We start from the raw sequence: 23,312 nt of genomic DNA on the forward strand, positions 1-23,312 counted from the left end.
GGGTCGCGGGGCCCCCGTAAGAGGGCCCGCAAAGTATTTCAGTGTCTGCCTTGCAGACACTGAAATACGCAACGGGTGCCACTGCACCCGTCGCACCTTCCCACTCCGCCGGCTCGATTACGAGCCGGCATCCTCGTGGGAAGGGAGTTTTTCCCTGGGCTGGCGGGCGGTCTTTTGGAGACCGCCCGCCAGCCCAGGGAAAAACTCATAATACCCTCCGCGGTCTTCTGACCGCGGAGCGGTATAATGGGGGCGGAATTCTGGCGGGCGGCCTCCGCCGCCCGCCAGAATCAGAATCACCCCCTGAGTGTGTGTTGTAACTTATTGCTTGCATGTTTACAAAAAATGCTTAACACTACCCTCTGATAAGCCTAACTGCTCGACCACACTACCACAAATAGAGCATTAGTATTATCTATTATTGCCTCTGTCAAGCCTCTTGGGGAACCCCTGGACTTTGTGAACACTATGGGGGTCATTCTGACCCTGGCGGTCCAAGACCGCCAGAGCTAGTATGACTGAAAGCACCGCCAACAGGCTGGTGGTGCTTTTTTCCCCATTCTGACGGTTTTCCGCCATTTCTGCCCTGGCGGCCATAATCTGCCAGGGCAGCGCTGCTTGCAGCGCTGCCCTGGGGATTATGACCCCCTTACCGCCAGCCTGTTTCTGGCGGTTTTCACTGCCAGTAAGAGGATGGCGGTAAGGGGTGTCCTGGGGCCCTTGGGGTCATGGGCATGGGCAGTGCAGGGGCCCCCTAACGGGCAGTGCAGGGGCTCCCTAAAAGGGCCCCGGCCAGCTTTTCACTGTCTGCCCAGCAGACAGTGAAAAGCGCGACGGGTGCAACTGCACCCATCACACGGCCGCAACACCATTCGGAGCCGGCTTCTGTGTTGCGGCCTCATTCCCGCTGGCCCAGCTGGAATGTCGGAATGGGGGCCGCGTGAGTGCGGCCGCATTGGCGGCCGCATGGCGGTTGCCGCCCGCCAAGGTCGGAATGACCCCCTATATCTTATTTTGATATAGTATATACAGAGCCAGCTTCTTACAATGAGCAACTATGTTTGTGAGTACCCATGATGTAGATCTATGTGTAATTATACAATATGGCGTCTGTTTTCTTTTACATCCTTAACAAATGTTACATTCCAGTATTTTAAAGGAATGGGTGTATATTTAGCTCACAAACCATTTTTCTGAGAACTTGACAAGGCTTTTGTTAATATTATGTATGTTTTGCATTTCACCTAAATAATATATAAGCGCTTTTTGCATGAAAACAATAAGTAATTTGCTTGTAAACCAGCAAGACAGTATTGTTTACTGGAACTGTGCATTTTGCTATGTAGCGGTTTCCAGTGTTTTTGTGGTTAAACAAACAAACGGATTAGGTTGGCAGGCGTTCCCTATCGATTGACATAGCACTACAAATAGGTTTCAACTTCAGATGGTGAGAATATGAACAGTGTACAGCATTAAATGAATATGGAATAGCTTTTTTTGTTTGGGAGTATTCACTAAAGGGGACTTGTATAGTTGTGAAATGCCATTCTTTTCTAGGTGCTCCAGGATTATCATGGATACCAAGATGTTGAACTCCAGGATAGGAGACATCCTAGCTTCACACGTACTAAGCGCATTTCACAAAGTAGATGGCACTCAGTGAATACTCTGAGGGATTTAAATGTGGGTAGATTCCCATACATCCCACAGTTGCGAAATTCCAAGCAGATCAAAGGATCTGAGGCCTTATAGCCGTATTGAACGGGCAACCCACATGCTATGTTAAAGAGGTGTTTCACAGGTGAGGTTATCTTCCCATTGAATCCACTTCAAGGCACTATGCAAGTGTTCAACAGTGATTCTAGTCATGGGGAATAGTGTGTTTGTAGGTTTCTTACTGTATATGTGATTTAGTAGGCCATGTTTTAAAAGTCTTCGGGCATATTTATACTCTGTTTGCGCCGAATGTGCGTCAAACATTTTGATGCACATTCAGCGCAAACTGTGCACCATATTTATACTATGACGCCCGACCCCGCAGATGTCAAAATTCCTCGGTGTGCGTCATTTTTTGGATGTGGGAAACCGCCTTGCGTTAATGACATGCAAGGTAGGCGTTCCCGCCCAAAAAATGACTTTAAAGCCTGTGCGGCTTATTTGTACTCCCATGTCATTTTGATGCACAGGAGGGGGCAGGCCTTAAAAAACGGTGCACAGCCTGATGTGCGCCGTTTTTTAACGCCTGGGTGAGGGCAGGCGTTAAGGGACCTGTGGGCTCACTGCCATGGTCTCTGACCATGGAAGCAGTCCAGTGGTGCCCTTCCCTGCCCTCAGGGACACCCCCTGCCACCCTTGCCCACCCCTGGAGGACACCCATGGATGGGGGGGGACCCATCCCAGGTAAGTACAGGTAAGTTCAGGTAAGTATTTGGGCCCCCCTACATGCCACTGTGCCCAATGGCCATGCCCAGGGGACAGAAGTCCCCTGGGCATGGCCATTGGGCAAGGGGGCATGACTCCTGTCTTTGCTAAGACAGGAGTCATTTCAATGGGTGTTGTGCATCAAAAAATGGCGCAAGTCCGGTTTGAGCCATGATTTTTGACTTAAACCTGACTTGCACCATTTTTTGATGCACAACCCCCATTTTCCCCTACGACAGCGCTTTCTGGTTTGAGTCGTTTTTTTTTACTCTGACTAGCCCGCAGCGGCAGCTAACGTCAATCCTTAAATATGGCGCCTGCATGGCACGTAGGAATGGCGTTAGCCGGCTGTAAACTTTTTGACGCAAACCAGCGCAAGCGCTGGTTTGCGTCAAAAAGTATAAATATGGGCCTCTGAGTCTGAATGTTAGGTCACTCCTATTTTTAAATAACCTGCCGCTAATTAGGATCAGTTAAGCCACTTAGTAATAAAGCTTAACATAGGCAATGCCCAACCCAGCATAAGAGGACTGGGCATGTTAAACAAAAGGTTTTCTCACAATGTTGCAGGGAAAAGTAGGAGCGAAATAGGACAAACATGATTAGGATTCCAAGAGGAAAACAGAGCTCCTTTAGGAGAAATGTTGGTATTCCGATCATCTGGCACCCTACCCCGATAATGCAAAAAAGGCTGAACAATGAAGTGATATGTCCAGCAAGAGGAGTAAGTCGTTTCATAATACGAGCAAGGGTTGAGTGAGCCAGGGGATTTTGAGTAGGCAATAACCTGCAGAATTTCCGATGCTGAGTATTTTCTAAAGGAGAATTGTAAGGTACGTCAACTTAGGATGTACCACTAGAAATATGTTGAACCACAGTGGCCCTCATTCTGACCCTGGCGGTCTTTGACCGCCAGGGCGGAGGACCGCGGGAGCACCGCCGACAAGCCGGCGGTGCTTCAATGGGGATTCCGACCGCGGCGGTAAAGCCGCGGTCGGACCGGCACCACTGGCGGGGTCCCGCCAGTGTACCGCGGCCCCATTGAATCCTCCGCGGCGGCGCAGCTTGCTGCACCGCCGCGGGGATTCTGACCCCCCCTACCGCCATCCAGATCCCGGCGGTCGGACCGCCGAGATCCGGATGGCGGTAGGGGGGGTCGCGGGGCCCCTGGGGGCCCCTGCAGTGCCCATGCCACTGGCATGGGCATTGCAGGGGCCCCCGTAAGAGGGCCCCTACATGTATTTCACTGTCTGCTGCGCAGACAGTGAAATACGCGACGGGTGCAACTGCACCCGTCGCACAGCTTCCACTCCGCCGGCTCGATTCCGAGCCGGCTTCATCGTGGAAGCGTCTTTCCCGCTGGGCTGGCTGGCGGTCTGAACGAGACCGCCCGCCAGCCCAGCGGGAAAGTCAGAATTACCGCCGCGGTCTTTCGACCGCGGAACGGTAACCTGACGGCGGGACTTTGGCGGGCGGCCTCCGCCGCCCGCCAAGGTCAGAATGAGGGCCAGTGTCTTTCCTTATTATATCCCAGAAAATAGAAATTTTACCAATGGAAACGTGCGCTGGGGGGCACACGAAGATGTTGCGAAATTGGGAACTTAGGGGGTTATTCTAACTTTGGAGGAGGTGTTAATCCGTCCCAAAAGTGACGGAAAAGTGACGGATTTACCACCAGCCGTATTACGAGTCCATTATATCCTATGGAACTCGTAATACGGCTGGTGGTATATCCGTCACTTTACCGTCACTTTTGGGACGGATTAACACTCCTCCAAAGTTAGAATAACCCCCTTAGTCTGTTTTGCCAGAGGGGTGGCAATAATAAAAGCTCATCTATACATCGGAACAGTTCCCTAGTTCTTTTAAAGGCTTTAATGATGCGTAGCAAATTTTATTTCCATTTGGCTGACCAGATCTCCTTCTTGTACAGAGTTAGAGCATCGGTGTCCCACTGTCATAATACGGGAGAATTAAGCACATTCAATACGTCTGGCTTTTTGCATTCTGAGAGACAAGCCAGAACAGTAGCCAGGCAGCACGATCAGAAAGCTGAAAGGAGCAGTAAACAGCAGGAGCGGTTCCTTTCCTTCCTGCCACAAAGATCAGCGCGGGCACCAACATGAACCGGAGCAGCAGTAAAAACTACTAGGATGCAGGGTGTTGAGGGGCATCATTTATACACTCTGATCGGCAGTTCGGGGTGGCTGCTAACCTGAGAAGTACGTCGAACGTTATACTTGTGCTTGATGTAATGAAGCATTTTTATTTCAGCCGAGGCATCCACACAACATTCGTTGCCCCATCTGTTCAACAGCTACCTGGTCAGGCACCAAGCCAAAACCACCCTGCAAGCCTATTATGTGCTGTTTTCTGTTAAACGAAACTATCCAGAACTCTGCCTAGCTGTTAATAAGGAAGCCATTCAACTGTATTTTGAGTAAACGTTTTTCTGCCAGCTCGGTCTTCTCTGGATCATTTATGATTCCTGGGTTCATGCATACTTGCTTGAGGTCACAGTTAAACCTGCAGTGTGTGACTGGCTAGAGGCCTACAACAATGGGCCATATTTAGGCCCATATTTATACTTTTTTAGCGCCGCATTTGCGTCAGTTTTGACGCAAAAGCGGCGCAAACTTACAAAATACAATTGTGGCCCGTATTTATACTTTTTCTAGCGCCGCATTTGCGCCGCTTTTTGGCGCAAAACGGCGCAAACCTACAAAATACAATGGCATTTTGCAAGTTTGCGCCGTTTTTGCGTCAAAAAACGACGCAAATGCGGCGCAAAAAAAGTATAAATACGGGCCTGTATTTTGTAAGTGTGCGCCGTTTTTGCGTCAAAAAGTGGCGCAAAAGTGGCGCTAAAAAAGTATAAATATAGGCCTTAGTGTCTGCATTATGCTTAGAAATACATGGACACACAGAAAGTTTAGTAGAGTAATGTATGCCTTCTCCCCGAAGAAACTAAGACCCATATTTATACTTTTTTGCGCCGCATTTGCACCACTTTTTGACGCAAAAGCGGTGCAAACTTACAAAATACAATTGTATTTTGTAAGTTTGCGCCTTTGTATCAAAAAATGACGCAAATGCAGCGCCAAAAAAGTATAAATATGGGCCTAAATAACTGCATTTTGACGCTGTTCCACCTAAAGCATCTGATTTTCATAGGATTCTGGTCTTGCAGTTTTCCGTGCTCATGGCTCCATTCTTCTTCGTTTACTTGATACAGATGTACATTCCGGAGCTCTACAGAAGAGGAGCCTCCACACTAGGAGACAATGACTCAGAAGGCTCAAACATTAAAATAAGTTTCTTGTTCAGCAATTTATGCCATAACAATTAAAACATTGACGTTTAATTGGGCACAAGTCCTAAAAAAAGAAGTGGGGGCACTAACCAAGTTAGGGAGTATGAAAGTGACATCATGGTGCGTTTCATCACAGCGTGAAATCACAGCATCACAGGAAGTGACATCACAACCCATGACATCACAACCCATGACATCACAAGAAGTGACATCACATCTTAACACTTCACACACATTTTGCAGGTCTATGATGGGTACATTTGAGCGAATTATGAGATTTAACAAATGAAATTTTGTGTCTGGGTTGTGCCAAAAAAGTGACGCAACCCCAACTCAAAATGTGGGCCTCAATACATATATATATATATTTTTTAAACTCTGACACAAATAAGTTGACAGCAAGGAAAAATATAAAACTAAATCTATTCTGTAATAGTGGTTGCAGTCTACACTTTCAAATATCTCATGGGGTTAAGGCACCTGCTGCGCAGATCTTTGTGTGCCCAGTAAATTCCCGGTAACAGTAATAATAGTAGGATAATCTTGTAGAGTATCGCATTTGCTGGAGAGACCTGTGTTTTCTCTCATTGCAGTTTTGACTCAAAGTAGTGTAGAGGGTTAAAGTGTCTCCTGCAAAGCACATTGTTAAACCCGGCATCCTTGGTGTGGGTCTCTTGTCTTTTTGCCTCTGCTTCCTGTGTTTTTGACTCTGTGCTGGACTTTGTTTTTGCTGGTTTTTGGTACTGTGGGAAATTTATCACTGCTGACCAGTGCTAAAGTGCAAGTTCTCCCTGTGTAAATTGTGATTATGACTGGTTAACCCTGACTGGTATATTTGATTTACTAGTAAGTCCCTTGTAAAGTGCACTAGAGGTGCCCAGGGCCTGTAAATCAAATGCTAATAGTGGGCCTGCAGCACTAATTCTGCCACCCCCATAAGTAACCCTGTGACCATGTCTCAGACCTGCCACTGCAGTGTCTGTGTGTACAGTTTTAAACTTCCAGTTCAAACTGGCAAGTATACCCACTTGCCAGGCCCAACCTTCCCTTTTACTATATGTACCTCACCCCTAGAATAGGCCCTCGGTAGCCCCATGGGCAGGGTGCAGTGTATTTGGAAGATAGGATATGTAGTGGTGTGTGTGTTACATGTCCAGATACTGAAATACTGCCAAATTCGTTTTTCACTATTTCAAGGCCTATCTCTCCCACAGGTTAACACAGGGACTGCCTTTAAATGTATTTTAAGTGCAGTTCCCATTGGGAACAAATAAAGATGTGGAGTTTGGGGTCTTTGAACTCACAATCTAAAATACATCTTTTGGTAAAGTAGTTTTTTATATTGCCAGTTTGAAAATGCCACTTTTAGAAAGTGGGCATTTTCTTGCTTAACCATTCTGTGCATCTGCCTGCCTGGGTCAGACTGACAGTTGGGATGATTGTGAATTCCCTCTAGACCAGTGGTCTCCAAACCTTTTAATGCCATGCCCCCCAGTTGAAAAATAACAATCATTGGGCCCCCCTAAGAATTTTTCACAATTATTTTTATAAAGATGGCAATGTTTAAATATGTCTAGACCTATTTAAACATTGCAGTTAAGTACTGTTGCCTTTTTAAAAGGGCAATTACATGTTTATGCTTACAATAAAGGCCTTTTATCTGTATAATGCTTCTTCTGGCCAGAGTCTGGCACCCCCCGGACCACTTGAGACCCCCCCCAGGGGGGCTCGCCCCCCAGAAGGACTTCCCCTGTCCTCTCACAGTGCAGTCTCCAACTGTGTGTCTGGGGCCAGGCCTGGGCAAGGCAGGATCTTGTGAACAACAGAGACTTTCCTTCGAAGTTTGCCTATTTCAAAGGCAGAAATGAGTATAAGTAGTGGACCCAAAACCCCAGACTTTTAGAATACTTCTGGATCAAGAGGAACCTCTGGCAAGGAGAAAAGCTGAAGAGCTAGAGTACTGCTCCTTTGCTTTGTGTGCTTTCTTCAATGGCTTGGACTGTGCTTGCCCCCTGTTCTGAAGTCTCAGGTCCTTCAAAGACTTAATCCGCCAGCACCTGTGATCTCTTGCTGAGACCCCTACCCTGCCAAGCTGTGACACATCCAGTCCCTGGGCCCTTGAAAGGAGAAGCTGGTGAACCCATGGTGGAAATCCACGCATGGAGACTAGAAGCAGAAAAATCATCACAGCCCCTGAACTGTGGCTGAAAAATCGACACATGACCAGTAAAATCAACACATTGCAAACTCAGCGCGGATTCATCGCCCTTGTGCACCTGGATTTTTCATGCATCATCTCTGGGTGTCAAAGCCTGCAACATCCCCACACTGACTCGAAGCTGCTTGCCCAGAACACAATGCATCTTTTCCCTGCGAGGGAAGATTCAATGCATTGCTTGCCCGGTGGATAAAAAATTGACGCACTGCCTCACTTGCGAGTTAGGAATTAACGCATTGCTGGCTTTTCCAACACATGTGGCTTTATTGTTGATGCATACCAGGTACTTTGTGCTAAATTAACGCATCCATTGCAAAATAATCTTTTCAATTTAAACATTGCTATCTTTGCTTTTGTATGTTGGATTTTTGTCCTTTTGGTCTTGCTTGATTTAGATAAATATTGGCTATTTTTCTAAACTGGTGTGGTGTTATTTTGTGGTATTTTCACTGTGTTAGTGTGTGTGTTGGTATGGATAGTTTGCAAATTGCCTCTGAGATAAGCCTGACTGCTTGCACCAAGCTACCAAGGGGGTGAGCAGGGGTTATCCTAGGTGTGTATCTCCCTTACCCTGAGCAGAGTGAGAGTCCCTGCTTGGACAAGGTGCAAACTGACTGCCAACCAGAGACCCCATTTCTAACACACATCATGCAGATGACAGAGTTTTATTCTGTGTATCCAGGTAAGTGAGTTACTGCAGAGATCCTTTTATTACTTGCAGTTCATAAATTGTAATCCATCTAATATAGCACAGTGAGCTATAAAGGCTATAAAGACAGTGAGGGTTACACCTTGTAACTCTCACTTTCTTATGTAACACATTTTGGACATTTATTTACACATTTATAGGATTTATTGTCAATGTATTTTGTGGATGTGTGATGTAAAGCACTTTCACACCCTGCATTTGGATAAGTAGTGCTGTAAAAGAAATAAAACAAAATAGTGATACTTAAATTGTTGATGGTGTAAAGACTGGAAGAGACCAACACATCTGACATTCTTACAGGGCATGCAAATCTCATATACGGGGATTATAACGTACAAAACATGCCCCTCAAGGACTTGCAAAGTGAGAACAAAAAGCTGTGTGTCTTTGTTTCCCTCTTCTTCCATTTGCATCTAGGTGGGATGCTCAGATAGATCCCAGTCAGGATAGTGAAACAAAAGGAGGCATAATGGCCTCTTAAATTCAGCTTTTTTATGGGCCTAGCTGGAGTCTAAAATATGAAAGCCTCCTCGCCATCTGTACACACCCTTAATCTCTTTACACTTTTAATGTTCTTAACGTTACCATAGAAAAAAAAAAATTCCTCTATTCACTTTCAGGTAATTTTGTTCCATTGACATCCGGGTCCGACCTCATAGCAATTAGAGGGAATGATTAACCCACAAGCAAGTGCATCTCCATAAGGAACTCCTATAACCAGAGCACGCTTGGCAAAGGTTACCTTTTTTAGGTCACCCCTGCAACAGGGCATGCACTGCTTGTGCATGCGCTCTCGCTTGCGTGACTATTGTATATATCAAAGGGCTTGCTTACCACTGGTGGGCTCCTTTGTCTCTCTTCTTTTGTGCCACTTTATTGGCCAATCAATCAATCAACCTTGTGTTGGGATAAAGTGTTGAAGGCTGCTGAGAGGTCAAGGATGATCAAAGCTGTTGTTTCTCCTTGGTCGAGAAGGGATTGAGGATGTCAGTGGCTGTGATCAGGGCAGGTTTGTGTTGTGATTGCTGTGGAAGACGAATTGGGAGGCATCAAGTAGCTGGTTCTGCTCCAGGTGTGTCATGAGTTGCTTGATTATGATCTTTTACAGTACCTTTGTTGGGAATGGAAGCAGGGAGATTGGCTGGTAGTTTTTGGGTTGGCTGGGGTCAGCGGAGGGTTTTTTCAGTAGTGGTTTGGCTTCAGTGTGTTTCTAGCTGTTCAGAAATGTTGCAGTGGTGATAGAGGTGTTGAGAATGGTAGTGACTTCCTGGCCAATCCTTTGGTTTCCAAGGTTGAAGATGTAGTGCGGGCATGGGCATGTGTCGAGCCCCCGAGTGGATGGATTTCATGGTGGAGATGATGCCCTGGGTAGAGTGGATGTTCCAGGTGGTCAGTGTGTGGTTTGTGTCGGTTACGGTGATGGCATATCTGTCAAGGAAGTCAATAGTTGTGGGTTGGGGTTCAAAATTTCTGTATATGGTTGTGATCTTGTCATGGAAGATGTGGGTAATGTTGTTGCACAGCTCATGGTAGGGTGCTATGTTGTTTTCACTGGCAGCCAGGTTGGAGAATTCCTTAGCGATGTTGAAAAGTTGTTTGGTGCAGGCTAAGCTGTTACTTCTGTTCCCTTTCCGGAGCACGGACCAAGCACAGATTGATTTTACTTAATTTAGTGGCTGTTCGATACTTGCGCTATGATCAAGGTACTATTTCATTTTTCCCACTTGTGCCTAAAGCTTCTTTCCTATACAGTGCAAACTCGACCTAAAGGTATTGGAGTGCTTTACATGAGCGCCAGTTACATTACATTCATCTGGTTTGTTTCATGTAGGCATTAAACAATATTACATGCATGTTTTGTTAAAAAGACAAAGGGGGTCATTCCAACCCTGGCGGTCATCGACCGCCAGGGTGGATGACCACGGAAGCACCGCCAACAGGCTGGCGGTGCTTCCCTGCCCATTCTGACCGCGGCGGTAAAGCTGCGGTCAGAAAAGGGGATCCGGCGGTTTCCCGCCGGATTTCCCCTGTCTGGGCTGAATCTCCATGGAGATTCCGACCCCCTTCCCGCCACCCTGTTTCTGGCGGTTTTTACCGCCAGGAACAGGATCGCGGAAACAGGTGTCGTGGGGCCCCTGGGGGCCCCTGCACTGCCCATGTCACTGGCATGGGCAGTGCAGGGGCACCCTAACAGGGCCCCAGCATGATTTTCACTGTCTGCTTTGCAGACAGTGAAAATCGCGACGGGTCCAACTGCACCCGTCGCACCCCTGCAACACCGCCAGCTCCATTCGGAGCCGGCTTCTATGTTGCAGGGCCTTTCCCGCTGGGCCGGCGGGCGCTCCTTTGGCGTGCGCCCGCCGGCCCAGCGGGAAAGCCAGAATGGCCTCCGCGGTCTTTTGACCGCGGAGCGGCCAAATGGCGGTGACCGCCAAATTGTTTAAGCACTGGGTGATTAATTGATTTGCTCTGAATCACAGGATGTTGAACCGATGCCGAGACTCGAACCTGGCCAGTGTTTGGTATTTAAACTAAACTGAGCCAGCCGACATGTACTCTGTTATGGAATATGTCAGTGCTTCCCAAGCTTCGATGCCATCGAGGAATCAACTGCTTGGCAGACAATGTACAACAGTATGTGTGTTTAAATGTACAGACCGTCTCTTTTCTTTCTATTTTTCATTGCCTTGCTGCACAACATCAGCGATGCTGTGTTGCATAGCTAAAAAGTATTGGCAATGCCACAAGGTTCCAAAGGTGAGACCTATTAGCTTCACCATTGCTTGTTTCTTGTGAAGCATTAATTAGATTTGATGATGAAGTATGGCACCTTAGTGGGTGAGAGTTCCCCTTCCTTATGAATAGGAATTTCCAGTGACAGCAAATTGCATGAATCTATATACATTGATCCTATAAAGCGAACCTCTCCATTCCCCCAGGGACATTATATATATATTTTATTTATTTATGTACATTTTGGAGACATGAAGTATTCTCCCTTCTTACTATTAATATTTTTTTTTCTCCCAACAACCTAATTGTGCAGCAGCATACCATTGTTGCCTTTTGGGCAATGTTACTTACGGACATTCAAAATCTGTATCCTGCTGCTACTCTGTTAAGGAAAGCATTTGCCAGAGCACAAACGAGATTATTGATCCCTTTCTGTTTCTAGCAGTGTACATTACCATACTACACCAGAGACAAACCTTAAAAAAGATCTCCGTGTAGTCTTCAATACCATGCTCGCTGGCTAACTGCATCCCCTTGTCTAAACATAGCATGTAGGAATACACTTAAAAAAACTGTTTTTCTTGACATAGTCGTATTAACTCCTCCGTTGGTTCCGCGATACTGAGCATACCTAGGGCCTCATTTACAGTTTGGTGGAGGAGTTACTCCATCACACCGATGACCAATATCCTGTCCGCCGAAATATAAATACCATTATATCCTGTGGGATTAATATTTCGGCGGATAGGATATCTGTCACCGTTGTAACGAGTAACCCCTCTGCCAAACTGTAAATCAGGCCCTTAGTATAAATGGCCAAGCTATTTCTTTAAGGATATGTTTTCAATCACTCGCACTTACCTGGAGCGCCACTCATAACACATAATGAGCACATCTTGATTCGGGAAAAGTTGAGGACACTGGCAGGAGGAATTGGTAAAAAGTGGAACTTGGGTACGAGGGATTGTTGTTGAAGACTTAAGGGTCTCTTTCACATCAACCACAGTGATTATTTCGTTGCAGTTGCTTCTGCTCACACTTTTCACTTTAGCATGGATAACTGAGGAGAAAAACAAACACAATCAGGTACTAATTTTCAAAAATGCGTAGCTATTGTAAAACAATAGTAATTCAAAAGAAGATTTTTGATATAATGTATGCAACATGTCTGGCATGGTGAAATACCTTATTATGCTAGTCACTTATCTGCGCACCCAGGATCACCTCAGGTAAGTAAAGTGCTTAAGAATGTTTCAGAAAACAAAGAGGCATACTGAGATGCTGAAAGTTCATAAGGCAGTATTGCATAAATTACTCCTGGAGTCACTGGCATTACTTACTTCTCCCCTCAAAGTATCAGGTGGCCAGGGAAGATTGTAAAATGTTGCAGCATCTAAGAGAAACCTATCTTTGCCCTGCTCACTCACATAGCTTGAATACCACAGGTCATGGTGCATGCAAAGAAAACCCTCCTTTGGCTGCTGTTGGGGATCATAAATACAGCAATCATCAAGGTTCATTGGGCCCGATGCACTTTGACCTGCTGCACTAATTGTAGTTATGCCCCTGACTTGCTCTGAGAAAACATATCTTTCCTTGGCTAGGAGTGGACAAGGACAGGATAGGGCAGAGATCACCATAGAGTGGGTATGCAGTCCACAAATTCCCATTCTAACTAAAACAGTTGTGTATGGCCCTTGGCTATGGGTAGGGCCCTCTGAATGTGGAGCCTGGCCTCTAGCCAGGTCCCGTATCATGCCCATTTTAGCCAAACTAGCTTGCCACAGACTTTGGTTATGAGCAGTGACCTACAACTAGATGTTGCACAAAGCCCATGTTCCTCCCAAATCTGCACAGCAACTTGTGAGCAGAGGGCTTGACCTATTGCCAGGATCTACTCACAACTCATGCCCCACTAAAAGCTGCTCTGAAAGGCCTTGAGCCATGTGCAGCACCCACTAGTTGCTAGGCTTGGCCTTTATCCCAGTCCTGCACCCAGTTTATGTCCATCCCAAAATCCATGCACAACCGGTTTTTGATATAGGCTACCCATACCACCAGCACGACAAGAGTCTGTGCATGGATGCCTGTGAGCCAAGACTTCTGGATGAACCTAAGCCCAGCCCCCCATGCCCAACAAATGAGCTGTAATTGGCCTTCAGCCATGTGTTGCAGTATTCAGGCTTCTGTCCAGCCTCTGTCCCACTCAAAACAGCTGCATAAAGCAAGAGCACAGGACAGGGATTCGTGGACTTATCCCAACCAAACCAGTTGCCTTGGACTGCAAGCTCTGAGTTTGAGTGCTTCACCCTGCACTTAGAATGTATACCTAAGATCTGGTTATACTTTCATTTCACAGATACCTGTGGGTGAGGTCCCATAAAGTTACAGACCAGTTGCTCAACGAGGGTGATCTCAGATGGGTATTAAATTAAAATAGAGGCTCTCTAATCCAGTCTACTGTAAAGGAATATGGAAGCAGATAAGCCAGTTCTAACTTTGAAAGAGGAACATGGCATAGCCATAGCTATAAACTCGATTTCCAAAACTCTACCCAGATGAAATTTCAAAGTTGTAGTGTCCTGAACTCAAACTCCAGTGTAAGAATTTTGGTTATTAGTTGAAGGGTGCAGTGGATTGAGAGCCCCACTCAAATAATGAACACAATACTTGTCAGAGTGATCCACGAAAAGTCACTAAATGAACCTGTGCTAAACCCTCTGGTAGCTTAACACAAGAGCAGTCCGGCTTAACTTAGAGGCAATGTGTGAAGTAATAATATGAAACACAACACAAGAAAAATGTCAAATCAATTTAGAATATAAAGACTATTCAATAAATAAAATGACCCCAAAATTACAAAAATCCGAAAGGTAGAATCAGAGTTATGAATTTTTAATTTCTCAGTGAAAATAGTATCAAAAAGCACAAAGCACCACTCGTACGTTTCTTAACGTGGTGGACTAGGTCAAAGTCACAAATTCAGGCAGACTGGGATGGAGGATGTTGCAGACAGAGGGAGCAAGTTTGTCCCAGTGAAGAGCTTACCTTCTTAAAGTCCAAGTCCATGCGAGGAGCATCAGCCAGAGCTTCACAATGGCGGAAGCTGCAATGAGATCACTGCCTGCACTAGAAGTGGGTCATCGCTGGTGCTTCTTGTTGGCGAGAGAGGCCAGCGGTCGCTGTTTGGTGAGAAGACCAGGTCTCTGGCCAATCTTTGTGCTAAAGGGAGATACTGCGTTCATTGGTGACGCGAGGAGCCCGCTCACAGTTGCGAAGAGCCACACACTTTCTGATTTTCACTTGGAGCTTTGCTTTGAAGCAGGAGGTATAAACACTGATACCAGTAAAGGATGCAGGACCTGGGGCCTCTCTTGGGGATCAGGACTCACCCCAGCAGAGGCCAGCAGCAGATCTTAGGCAGGTCCAGTTGGTGCTGGTCGGTTGGTCAGTTGCAGGGAAGGCCTCTGGAAGCTTGTTGTATGCCTGTAGTTCAAGCAGGAGGTCGGCTAATTGACTGGTAACTTCTGAGGATCCAGGGTTCAAGGCAAGCAGGTCCAGTCTTTCTTCTTCATATAGCAGGGAAGTCTTACTTCTGAATCCTCTACAGGTCCAGGAGTGTTCCAATTACAGGTTCTTAGAGTGCCAGCTTTATAGACCAGTACCAATCCTTCTGTTGGTCCCTCCTGGACTTCTCACAACCTAGTTCTGGTCGGTCCTTCCCATTTCCCTGGATTTGGTTCCAACCTGGCTTGGGGGACATAGGCAAGGGGAGGTATGGTGTCAGGTTCCTTTGTATGTGCTGCAGGCAGCGTCCTATGAAGTGTAATCAGGACAGGGCAAAGTTCCTAGGCAATCCTGTCAGAAAGACCCACTCCTTCTACACCCAGGCCCCTTTTGTCCCAATGTCTGTAAGGAATACACAATCCCCCAAAGGAGAGCCATTCACAGTCACGATACCCTGGACACTGACACAAAGGCACATTTGTTTTATGCATAAAAAATAAACTTTATAGAAGTGCCATGTTCAGAACAGTGATTTATAATCCAACTCTACCATTAAAGAGGATTTTAAATTACAATTCAAATGAGTGGAATAATTATTTCTCTATCTATTCCCAAAACAGATGTCATCACTTATTAAGTACAATATGGTAGCCCCATAATAGACTATGGCCCTCATTCTGACCTTGGCGGGCGGCGGAGGCCGCCCGCCAAAGTCCCGCCGTCAGGTTACCGTTCCGCGGTCGAAAGACCGCGGCGGTAATTCTGACTTTCCCGCTGGGCTGGCGGGCGGTCGCCTTCAGACCGCCAGCCAGCCCAGCGGGAAAGAGGCTTCCACGATGAAGCCGGCTCGGAATCGAGCCGGCGGAGTGGAAGCTGTGCGACGGGTGCAGTTGCACCCGTCGCGTATTTCACTGTCTGCGCAGCAGACAGTGAAATACATGTAGGGGCCCTTTTACGGGGGCCCCTGCAATGCCCATGCCAGTGGCATGGGCACTGCAGGGGCCCCCAGGGGCCCCGCGATCCCCCCTACCGCCATCCGGATCTCGGCAGTCCGACCGCCGGGATCTGGATGGCGGTAGGGGGGGTCGGAATCCCCGCGGCGGTGCAGCAAGCTGCGCCGCCGCGGAGGATTCAATGGGGCCGCGGTACACTGGCGGGACCCCGCCAGTGGTGCCGGTCCGACCGCGGCTTTACCGCCGCGGTCGGAATCCCCATTGGAGCACCGCCGGCCTGTCGGCGGTGCTCCCGCGGTCCTCCGCCCTGGCGGTCAAAGACCGCCAGGGTCAGAATGACCACCTATGGGTGAAATAGCCTTGCTATAGTGAAAAAAAACTTTACAAGTTTTCCCGTAAACAAACCTAAGTACACATGTTCTACTTCTTAAATACCATGCACCTTGCTCTATGAGCCTATAAGGCCTATGTTAGGGATGATGTATAAGGATTAAAAATAGAAGGTTTAGGTCAGGCAAAAAGATTTATTTTGACAGGTCGAAGTGTTAGTTTACAACTGCAATACAGGCTACAGTGGCAGACCTGAGACATGTGTTACACTGCTACTTTAGTAGGTGTTCAAGAAGTAGTGTTCCTATTGTCCAACTCTCTCATCCTTTGAAATGCCCTTTTAATCCAATTCTGGCCTGTCATTTGACAATTGGATTAAAAGGGCATTTCAAAGGATGACAGAGTTGGACCATAGAAACAATGCTTCTTGAACTATTACAATGCCTCTCTCCCGTTAAGCCCACTACCTTGTAGTTTTACTTTGTAAATCAATATATAATGGCAGATTATCTCAACAGACGAGAACAAAGAAACAGTAGACTTTATCAGGTATTCAACACATCAGGTGGTGGCATAATTCTCTCAAATATCTGCAATTTGTCCTCTGCCAAAAATACTTTTCAAGCATTGGAAAGAGCTTTTAAAAAAGAAAGTTCTAAATGGTGGGAGGGGGCCTCACTTAAGAAATATATTGAACATGATCTCATACCAAGAATCCTTAGGATTTTGATCTTTCCACCGACTGAAACTACTTCACAAGAGAGACTTAAACAATGGGAAGCAAACCTGCAAACTGCCTCGAACAATATATTACGAGAAATGGTAGACATAGCACAAGGAGGCTTTGAAAAATATTGAGAGGAAGTAGGTACACTCAACAAACAAATTGAAGAAGCCAATTAAGGTGACCTCACCAAGAAAAATGATAATATTCTTAATAAAATCATTGATCACTATGAAGAAGACATAATCCAGAGGAAAAACAGGAAATTCAGACAGGATCTAACTGACTATCAATGTGACCGAGTATACACCTTCAGCACGAAATATGACAATATAAAAACACTAAGGGGGTGATTCTAAGCTTGGCGGGCGGCGGTAGCCGCCCGCCAAGCGGGAACCGCCAGAAGACCGTACCGCGGTCAAAAGACCGCAGCGGTCATTCTGGGTTTCCCACTGGGCTGGCGGGCGACCGCCGAAAGTCCGCCCGCCAGCCCAGCGGGAAACACCCTTCCCACGAGGACGCCGGCTCAGAATGGAGCCGGCAGAGTGGGAAGGTGCGACGGGTGCAGTTGCACCCGTCGCGAATTTCAGTGTCTGCAAAGCAGGCACTGAAATTCTTCGTGGGGCCCTCTTACGGGGGCCCTGCGGCACCCCCTACCGCCATCCTGTTCCTGGCGGGAGACCCGCCAGGAACAGGATGGCGGTAGGGGGTGTCAGAATCCCCATGGCGGCGGAGCGCGCTCCGCCGCCATGGAGGATTCTCAAGGGCAGCGGGAAGTCGGCGGTACACCGCCGACTTTCCGTTTCTGGCCGCGGCTGAACCGCCGCGGTCAGAATGCCCAGCGGTGCACCGCCAGCCTGTTGGCGGTGCTACCGCCGACCTCCGCCATGGCGGTAATTACCGCCAGGGTCAGAATGACCCCCTAAAATCTTCCACGGATTTACCCAGTAGCTCTGAGACAATGCCATCATCAGAGGTAGAATCATCAGAAGAAAGAGAAGTTCGCCAAACTGTACGACCAGGACTACATTTTTACAAATAAGAAAAAAGACATCTCTTGTGTATGCACAAGACAATCATAAAAGACCACCAAGTTCTTTAACCCCAGAACCATGTACATCGGGCATACAGACATGGGCCCACATCAAGAAAGTCAGGAAGAAAACTTAAATGAGGAACTGTTTGTTAATCTATCAGACAAAGTACTTTCTAGACCCCAAATTGAGATCCTGACAAAAGGTCTCTCATTCTATCCAACTTTGGGATTGGATATAGTTCAAACCAAAACAGACTTGTTCAAGTTCACGAGAAAATTTAAATTTAAATCCTTCTTTGCCACATAAGAACACAGAAAGACCAAATTTCTACAACAACACACCACAAGTGACCTAACAGTTTAAGATGTAGAAACAAAATATCTACTTAGTAGCCTGTCTAGTACTGATGATCATGAACAATCATTGACAGAGATAGCATCTCAACTCAATATTTACATATCACATTCTAAACAATTAAGATTACCTACAAAATCCACCTTCACACCCATACTACTATCTGGCAATACTACTGATCTCTTCTTCACAGCTATGAAGGAGGACCTAGATCAGGAATATCAAAGGTATGTAGGGAAACAAAAATATTTGCCATTGAACACTAACTACAAACAAAGACAGGCAATATGTGAGTTACAGGAGGATAACGCAATCTTGATCAAGGAAGCAGACAAAGGGGAAACATTGTCATTCTCAATAAATGAGATCACCTCTGGGAAACTTATCAACAAATTGACGAAAATATGTGCTACCTGAAGCTCCCACACAATCCAACACAGGAGGTACAGAAAAAGCTAGGGGAACTACTAGATTACTGGCACTCAAGAGAAATACTTACCTTAGAAGAAAATACCTTTCTATTTGTAAAACAACCAACTACTCCAACACCCTTTTACCCAAAATTCATAAGGACGGCTCTCCACCTAAAGGGAGACCAATTATCTCAGGTATAAACTCTATCTGTTCTAACCTAGGCATGTTTATTAACTCGGAAATACAACCTTTCATGAAGAACCTACCCTCCTTCATCAAGGATACTAAGGATATACTTCAGAAACTTGAAAATGTTGACTGACAACCAGATTACATATTAGCAACCATAGATGTGGTCAGTCTATATACCTCAATCAAACATGAAGATGGTATCGAGGCGGTACGAAAATGCCTATCTACAAGTTCAGTACACCTGCTAGAAAGATATGAAATGATCATAGCAATGCTGACCTTTTGTCTTAAAAACAACTTCTTCCTGTTCAAAGACGAATACTATCTCCAACAACAAGGGACCGCGATGGGAGCTCACTTTGCTCCACCGTACGCCTGTATCCTGATGGGTGAAGTGGAAAGACACTGGCTATGGATTAAAATACAGAAGGTCATGCACAAAATATAATCTTCTGGGGTCATTGATGACATTCTTCTGATCTGGCAAGGCCAAGAACCCCAACTTCAACAATTTCTGTATACTCTTACACCCAACAAATGGGGAATTGATGTGACCTATCAAATCTCTAGGGACACAATTGAATACATAGATCTTTCTTACCTTTTACATTGACCATAATCAGTTGCACACTCGCTTCCATAGAAAAGTAACAGCTGCCAACTCTATTCTTCATGCTACCAGCTGTCATCCCCATAGTACAATAAGAAACACTCCAGTAGGCGAATATGAAGGGGCCCAGCGAAATTGTAGCAATATGTAAGACTATGGAAGACTATTAGATAGAGGCAACAAAAATTACTGAACACTTATGCATAACAGATCAGGACTTAATCATACAAAGCAACACCTTGACAAAATTGACCGTAGTGAAATTCTAAACAAACTCGCTACCATAGACAAGACATCCATTTGTTTTATTACTCACTGTAACAAATGGGCATCAACATATCTGCAAACTGCTCCAAAAACATTGGTATTTATTCACAAAGAATCCTTCAGTTTCACAGAATATTAAACCTTTTCTCAGATGGGCTTCAAAAGAGCTCCCAATCTTAGGGACAAATTATGCTCTTCATTTTATCAAGAAAGGAAAACAACTTTCTAAATCAAAAGAGGTTATAATCAATGACCACCATTTTTCAATATGTCACTTTATCAACTGTGAAAGTACTAACATAATATATTGCATCACTTGCCCATGTGACAAGGTCTACATAGGAAGTACAACCAGACCCTTAAAACTGGGAATGCAAGAGCACTACCACAACATACAAAAGGATGATTTGAGACATCCATTGGTAGAACATTTTCTAAAATGTCACCACTTCACACGGACCTCCAAATTCTGTGGTCTACTGAAAATTAAACAACACTCCCAGGGTGGAGACCTGAAACTGAAGCTGCGACAATGTGAAAGCACTTTTATTATTCGCTTTGACACACTTCGACGTGGTCTTAACAAAGATGCAGAATGGCACTACTGGCTCCAATGAATCGATGGATGCAGTTTGACATTACTGCCTTCTTCAATATGCACTGCAGTACAAATACTGCTCACTTTGTGGACAACGCAATAAAAATTCTAAAAGAGTGGGAAGATATATACAATGTCTGGTCTATACATGAATATGTTGGTACCTGTTAGAAATGGGGTCTTTGGTTGGCAGTCAGGTTACCCCCTGTCCAAGCAAGGACCCTCACTCTAGTCAGCGTAAGTCACACACAATCCAAATTATCCTGTGCCCACCCTCTGGTAGCTTGGCACTGAGCAGTCAGGCTTAACTTAGAAGGCAATGTGTAAAGTATTTGTGCAATAAATCATACAATAATACCATATAGCACCACAGAAATACACCACACAGTGTTTAGAAAAATATATAATATTTATCTGGATATTTGCAGGTCAAAACGATCAAAGATGCAATAAGTAAAATGTAGAGATATCACTGAAAAGTGATATCAAGTGTCTTAAGTCTTTAAAAAGCAAACAAAGTCTCTTTCAAGCACAAAGTACCTGGTTTGCATGAAAAATCTCCGCAAAGGGGCCGCAGAGGAGGAGAAGCGTGGAAACAAAGGGGTGTGCGTCAATTTCTCGGGCCACACACGGTCGATGCGTCGTTGAATTTCCACACAGGGCCGGCTGTGCGTCGATTTCCGGCGCTCGGTCATGGATCCTCTTTGGGTTGTGGGGTTTTCAGACACCCCGGGGTCTGTGCTTGGAATCCTGCGCTTGTGACAAGCTCTGTGTCGTTCCGGTGGGCGTTGCGGGGAAATTTCTCCCGGCACGGCAGGCGCTGCGTCGATTTCCCCTCTGGAAGTCGGGCGGCGTCATCCCAGGTCGGCTGTGCGTTGATCCGGTGGGCCGTGCGTCAAAGTTGCGGTCGCAGCGCAGGCGGCGCGTCAATCTTTTCCATGCGAAGTGGAGCTGCGTCGTTCCGGTTCGGCATGCAGTGAATTTCTCACAGCGGGACAGGCGGTACGTCGTTTTTAGCAAGCTTTGCATCTAATTTTCGCTGCACAAGGAGTCCAGTTGCAAGAGAGAAGTCTTTTTGGTCCTGAGACCTCAGGGAACAGGAGGCAAGCTCTATCCAAACCCTTGGAGAGCACTTCTTCACCACATCCAGGGAGCAGCAAGGCAGCAGGGCAACCGCAAGGCAGCAGTCCTTCTCAGAAAGCAGTCAGGTGAGTCCTTTGGGCAGCCAGGCAATTCTTCTGGGCAGGATGCAGGTTCTGGTTACACGTTTCTTCTCCAGGAAGTGTCTGAGGTGGTAGGGCAGAGGCCCTGTTTTTATACCCAAATGTGCCTTTGACGTCGGGGAGACTTCAAAGAGTGGCTTAGAAGTGCACCAGGTCCCCTTTCAGTTCAATCCTGTCTGCCAGGGTCCCAGTAGGGGGTGTGGCAGTCCTTTGTGTGAGAGCAGGCCCTCCACCCTCCCAGCCCAGGAAGACCCATTTAAAATGCAGATGTATGCAAGTGAGGCTGAGTATCCTGTGTTTGGGGTGTGTCTGAGTGAATGCACAAGGAGCTGTCAACTAAACCCAGCCAGACGTGGATTGCAAGGCACAGAAAGATTTAAGTGCAGAGAAATGCTCACTTTCTAAAAGTGACATTTCTAAAATAGTAATATTAAATCCAACTTCACCAGTCAGCAGGATTTTGTATTACCATTCTGGCCATACTAAATATGACTTTCCTACTCCTTTCATATCAGCAGCTACCACTCCAACAATGTATGAGGGCAGCCCCAATGTTAGCCTATGAAGGGAGTAGGCCTCACAGTAGTGTAAAAACGAATTTAGGAGTTTTACACTACCAGGGCATGTAAACTACACAGGTACATGTCCTGCCTTTTACCCACACAGCACCCTGCTCTATGGGTTACCTAGGGCACACCTTAGGGGTGACTTATATGTAGAAAAAGGGGAGTTTTAGGCTTGGCAAGTACTTTTAAATGCCAAGTCGAATTGGCAGTGAAACTGCACACACAGGCCGTGCAATGGCAGGCCTGAGACAAGGTTAAGGGGCTACTTAAGTGGGTGGCGCAATCAGTGCTTGCCCTGGGCACATATAGGGGGTCATTCCGACCTCGGCGGTCTTTTCAATAGACCGCCGAGGGACCGCCGTACGGAATACCGCCAGTGCTGGTGGTCTTCCGCATGGGCCATTCTGACTGTTGGCAGCGCTCCGCCCGTTTCCGGACGAAGAGCCGCCAACAGCCATACTGGCGGCAGGCGGGTAAGTGGAGGTAGCTCCACCTCCACCGCCACGCCAACAGAACACCGCCCAGCGAATCACGACCTGTGATTCGCTGTGGCGGTGTTCTGTTGGCGTCGCGGTGTCGGCGGAGTTGCCCGTTCCCTCCCGGAGGATCACCAGGAACAGGTAAGGTGATCGTCCGCTAGGGAAGGGGGGTGGGGGGGTGTTGTGAGTTGTGTGCGTGCATGGGGGTGTGCGTGTGTGTATATTGGGGGGGCGTGTGAATGCGTGCCTGAATGCGGGGGGGTGTGTATGTGCATGAATGCGTGCATGAATGCGGGGGGGTGTGTATGTGCATGAATGCGTGCATGAATGCGGGGGGGTGTGTGTATGTGCATGAATGCGGGGGGGTGTGTGTATGTGCATGAATGCGTGCATGAATGCGGGTGTGTGTGTGTATGTGCATGAATGCGTGCCTGTATGTGTGTATGTGTGTGTATATGTTGGGGCTCGGGGTGGGGGACGGGGGTCCTGCAACCTTTTGGGGGTGGCAGGGGTGGCGGGGGGGTAGGGGAGGGAGTCGGGGTGGGGGTTGGGGGTGGGGGAGACCCCTATCAGTGCCAGGGAAGGGATTCCCTGGCACTGATAGTGCTTACCGCCATGGATTGAATGGCGGTCCCCAACCGCATGAAATCCATGGCGGTAAGCC

General features: G+C 46.8%; 1 protein-coding gene across 1 annotated transcript in view; it reads right to left on the reverse strand.

Annotated features, from left to right (window-relative positions):
• The window catches only part of SFRP4 (secreted frizzled related protein 4), a 315,946-nt gene that overhangs the window by 91,804 nt on the left and 200,830 nt on the right, over positions 1–23,312 (reverse strand). The window contains exon 4 of the mRNA XM_069215629.1: positions 12,256–12,454. Coding sequence (XP_069071730.1) covers positions 12,256–12,454 — 199 coding nt within the window. The remainder of the gene's footprint in view (positions 1–12,255; positions 12,455–23,312) is intronic.

The sequence above is a fragment of the Pleurodeles waltl genome, chromosome 2_1 (genome assembly GCF_031143425.1).
Source record: "Pleurodeles waltl isolate 20211129_DDA chromosome 2_1, aPleWal1.hap1.20221129, whole genome shotgun sequence".
Lineage (NCBI taxonomy): Eukaryota > Metazoa > Chordata > Amphibia > Caudata > Salamandridae > Pleurodeles > Pleurodeles waltl.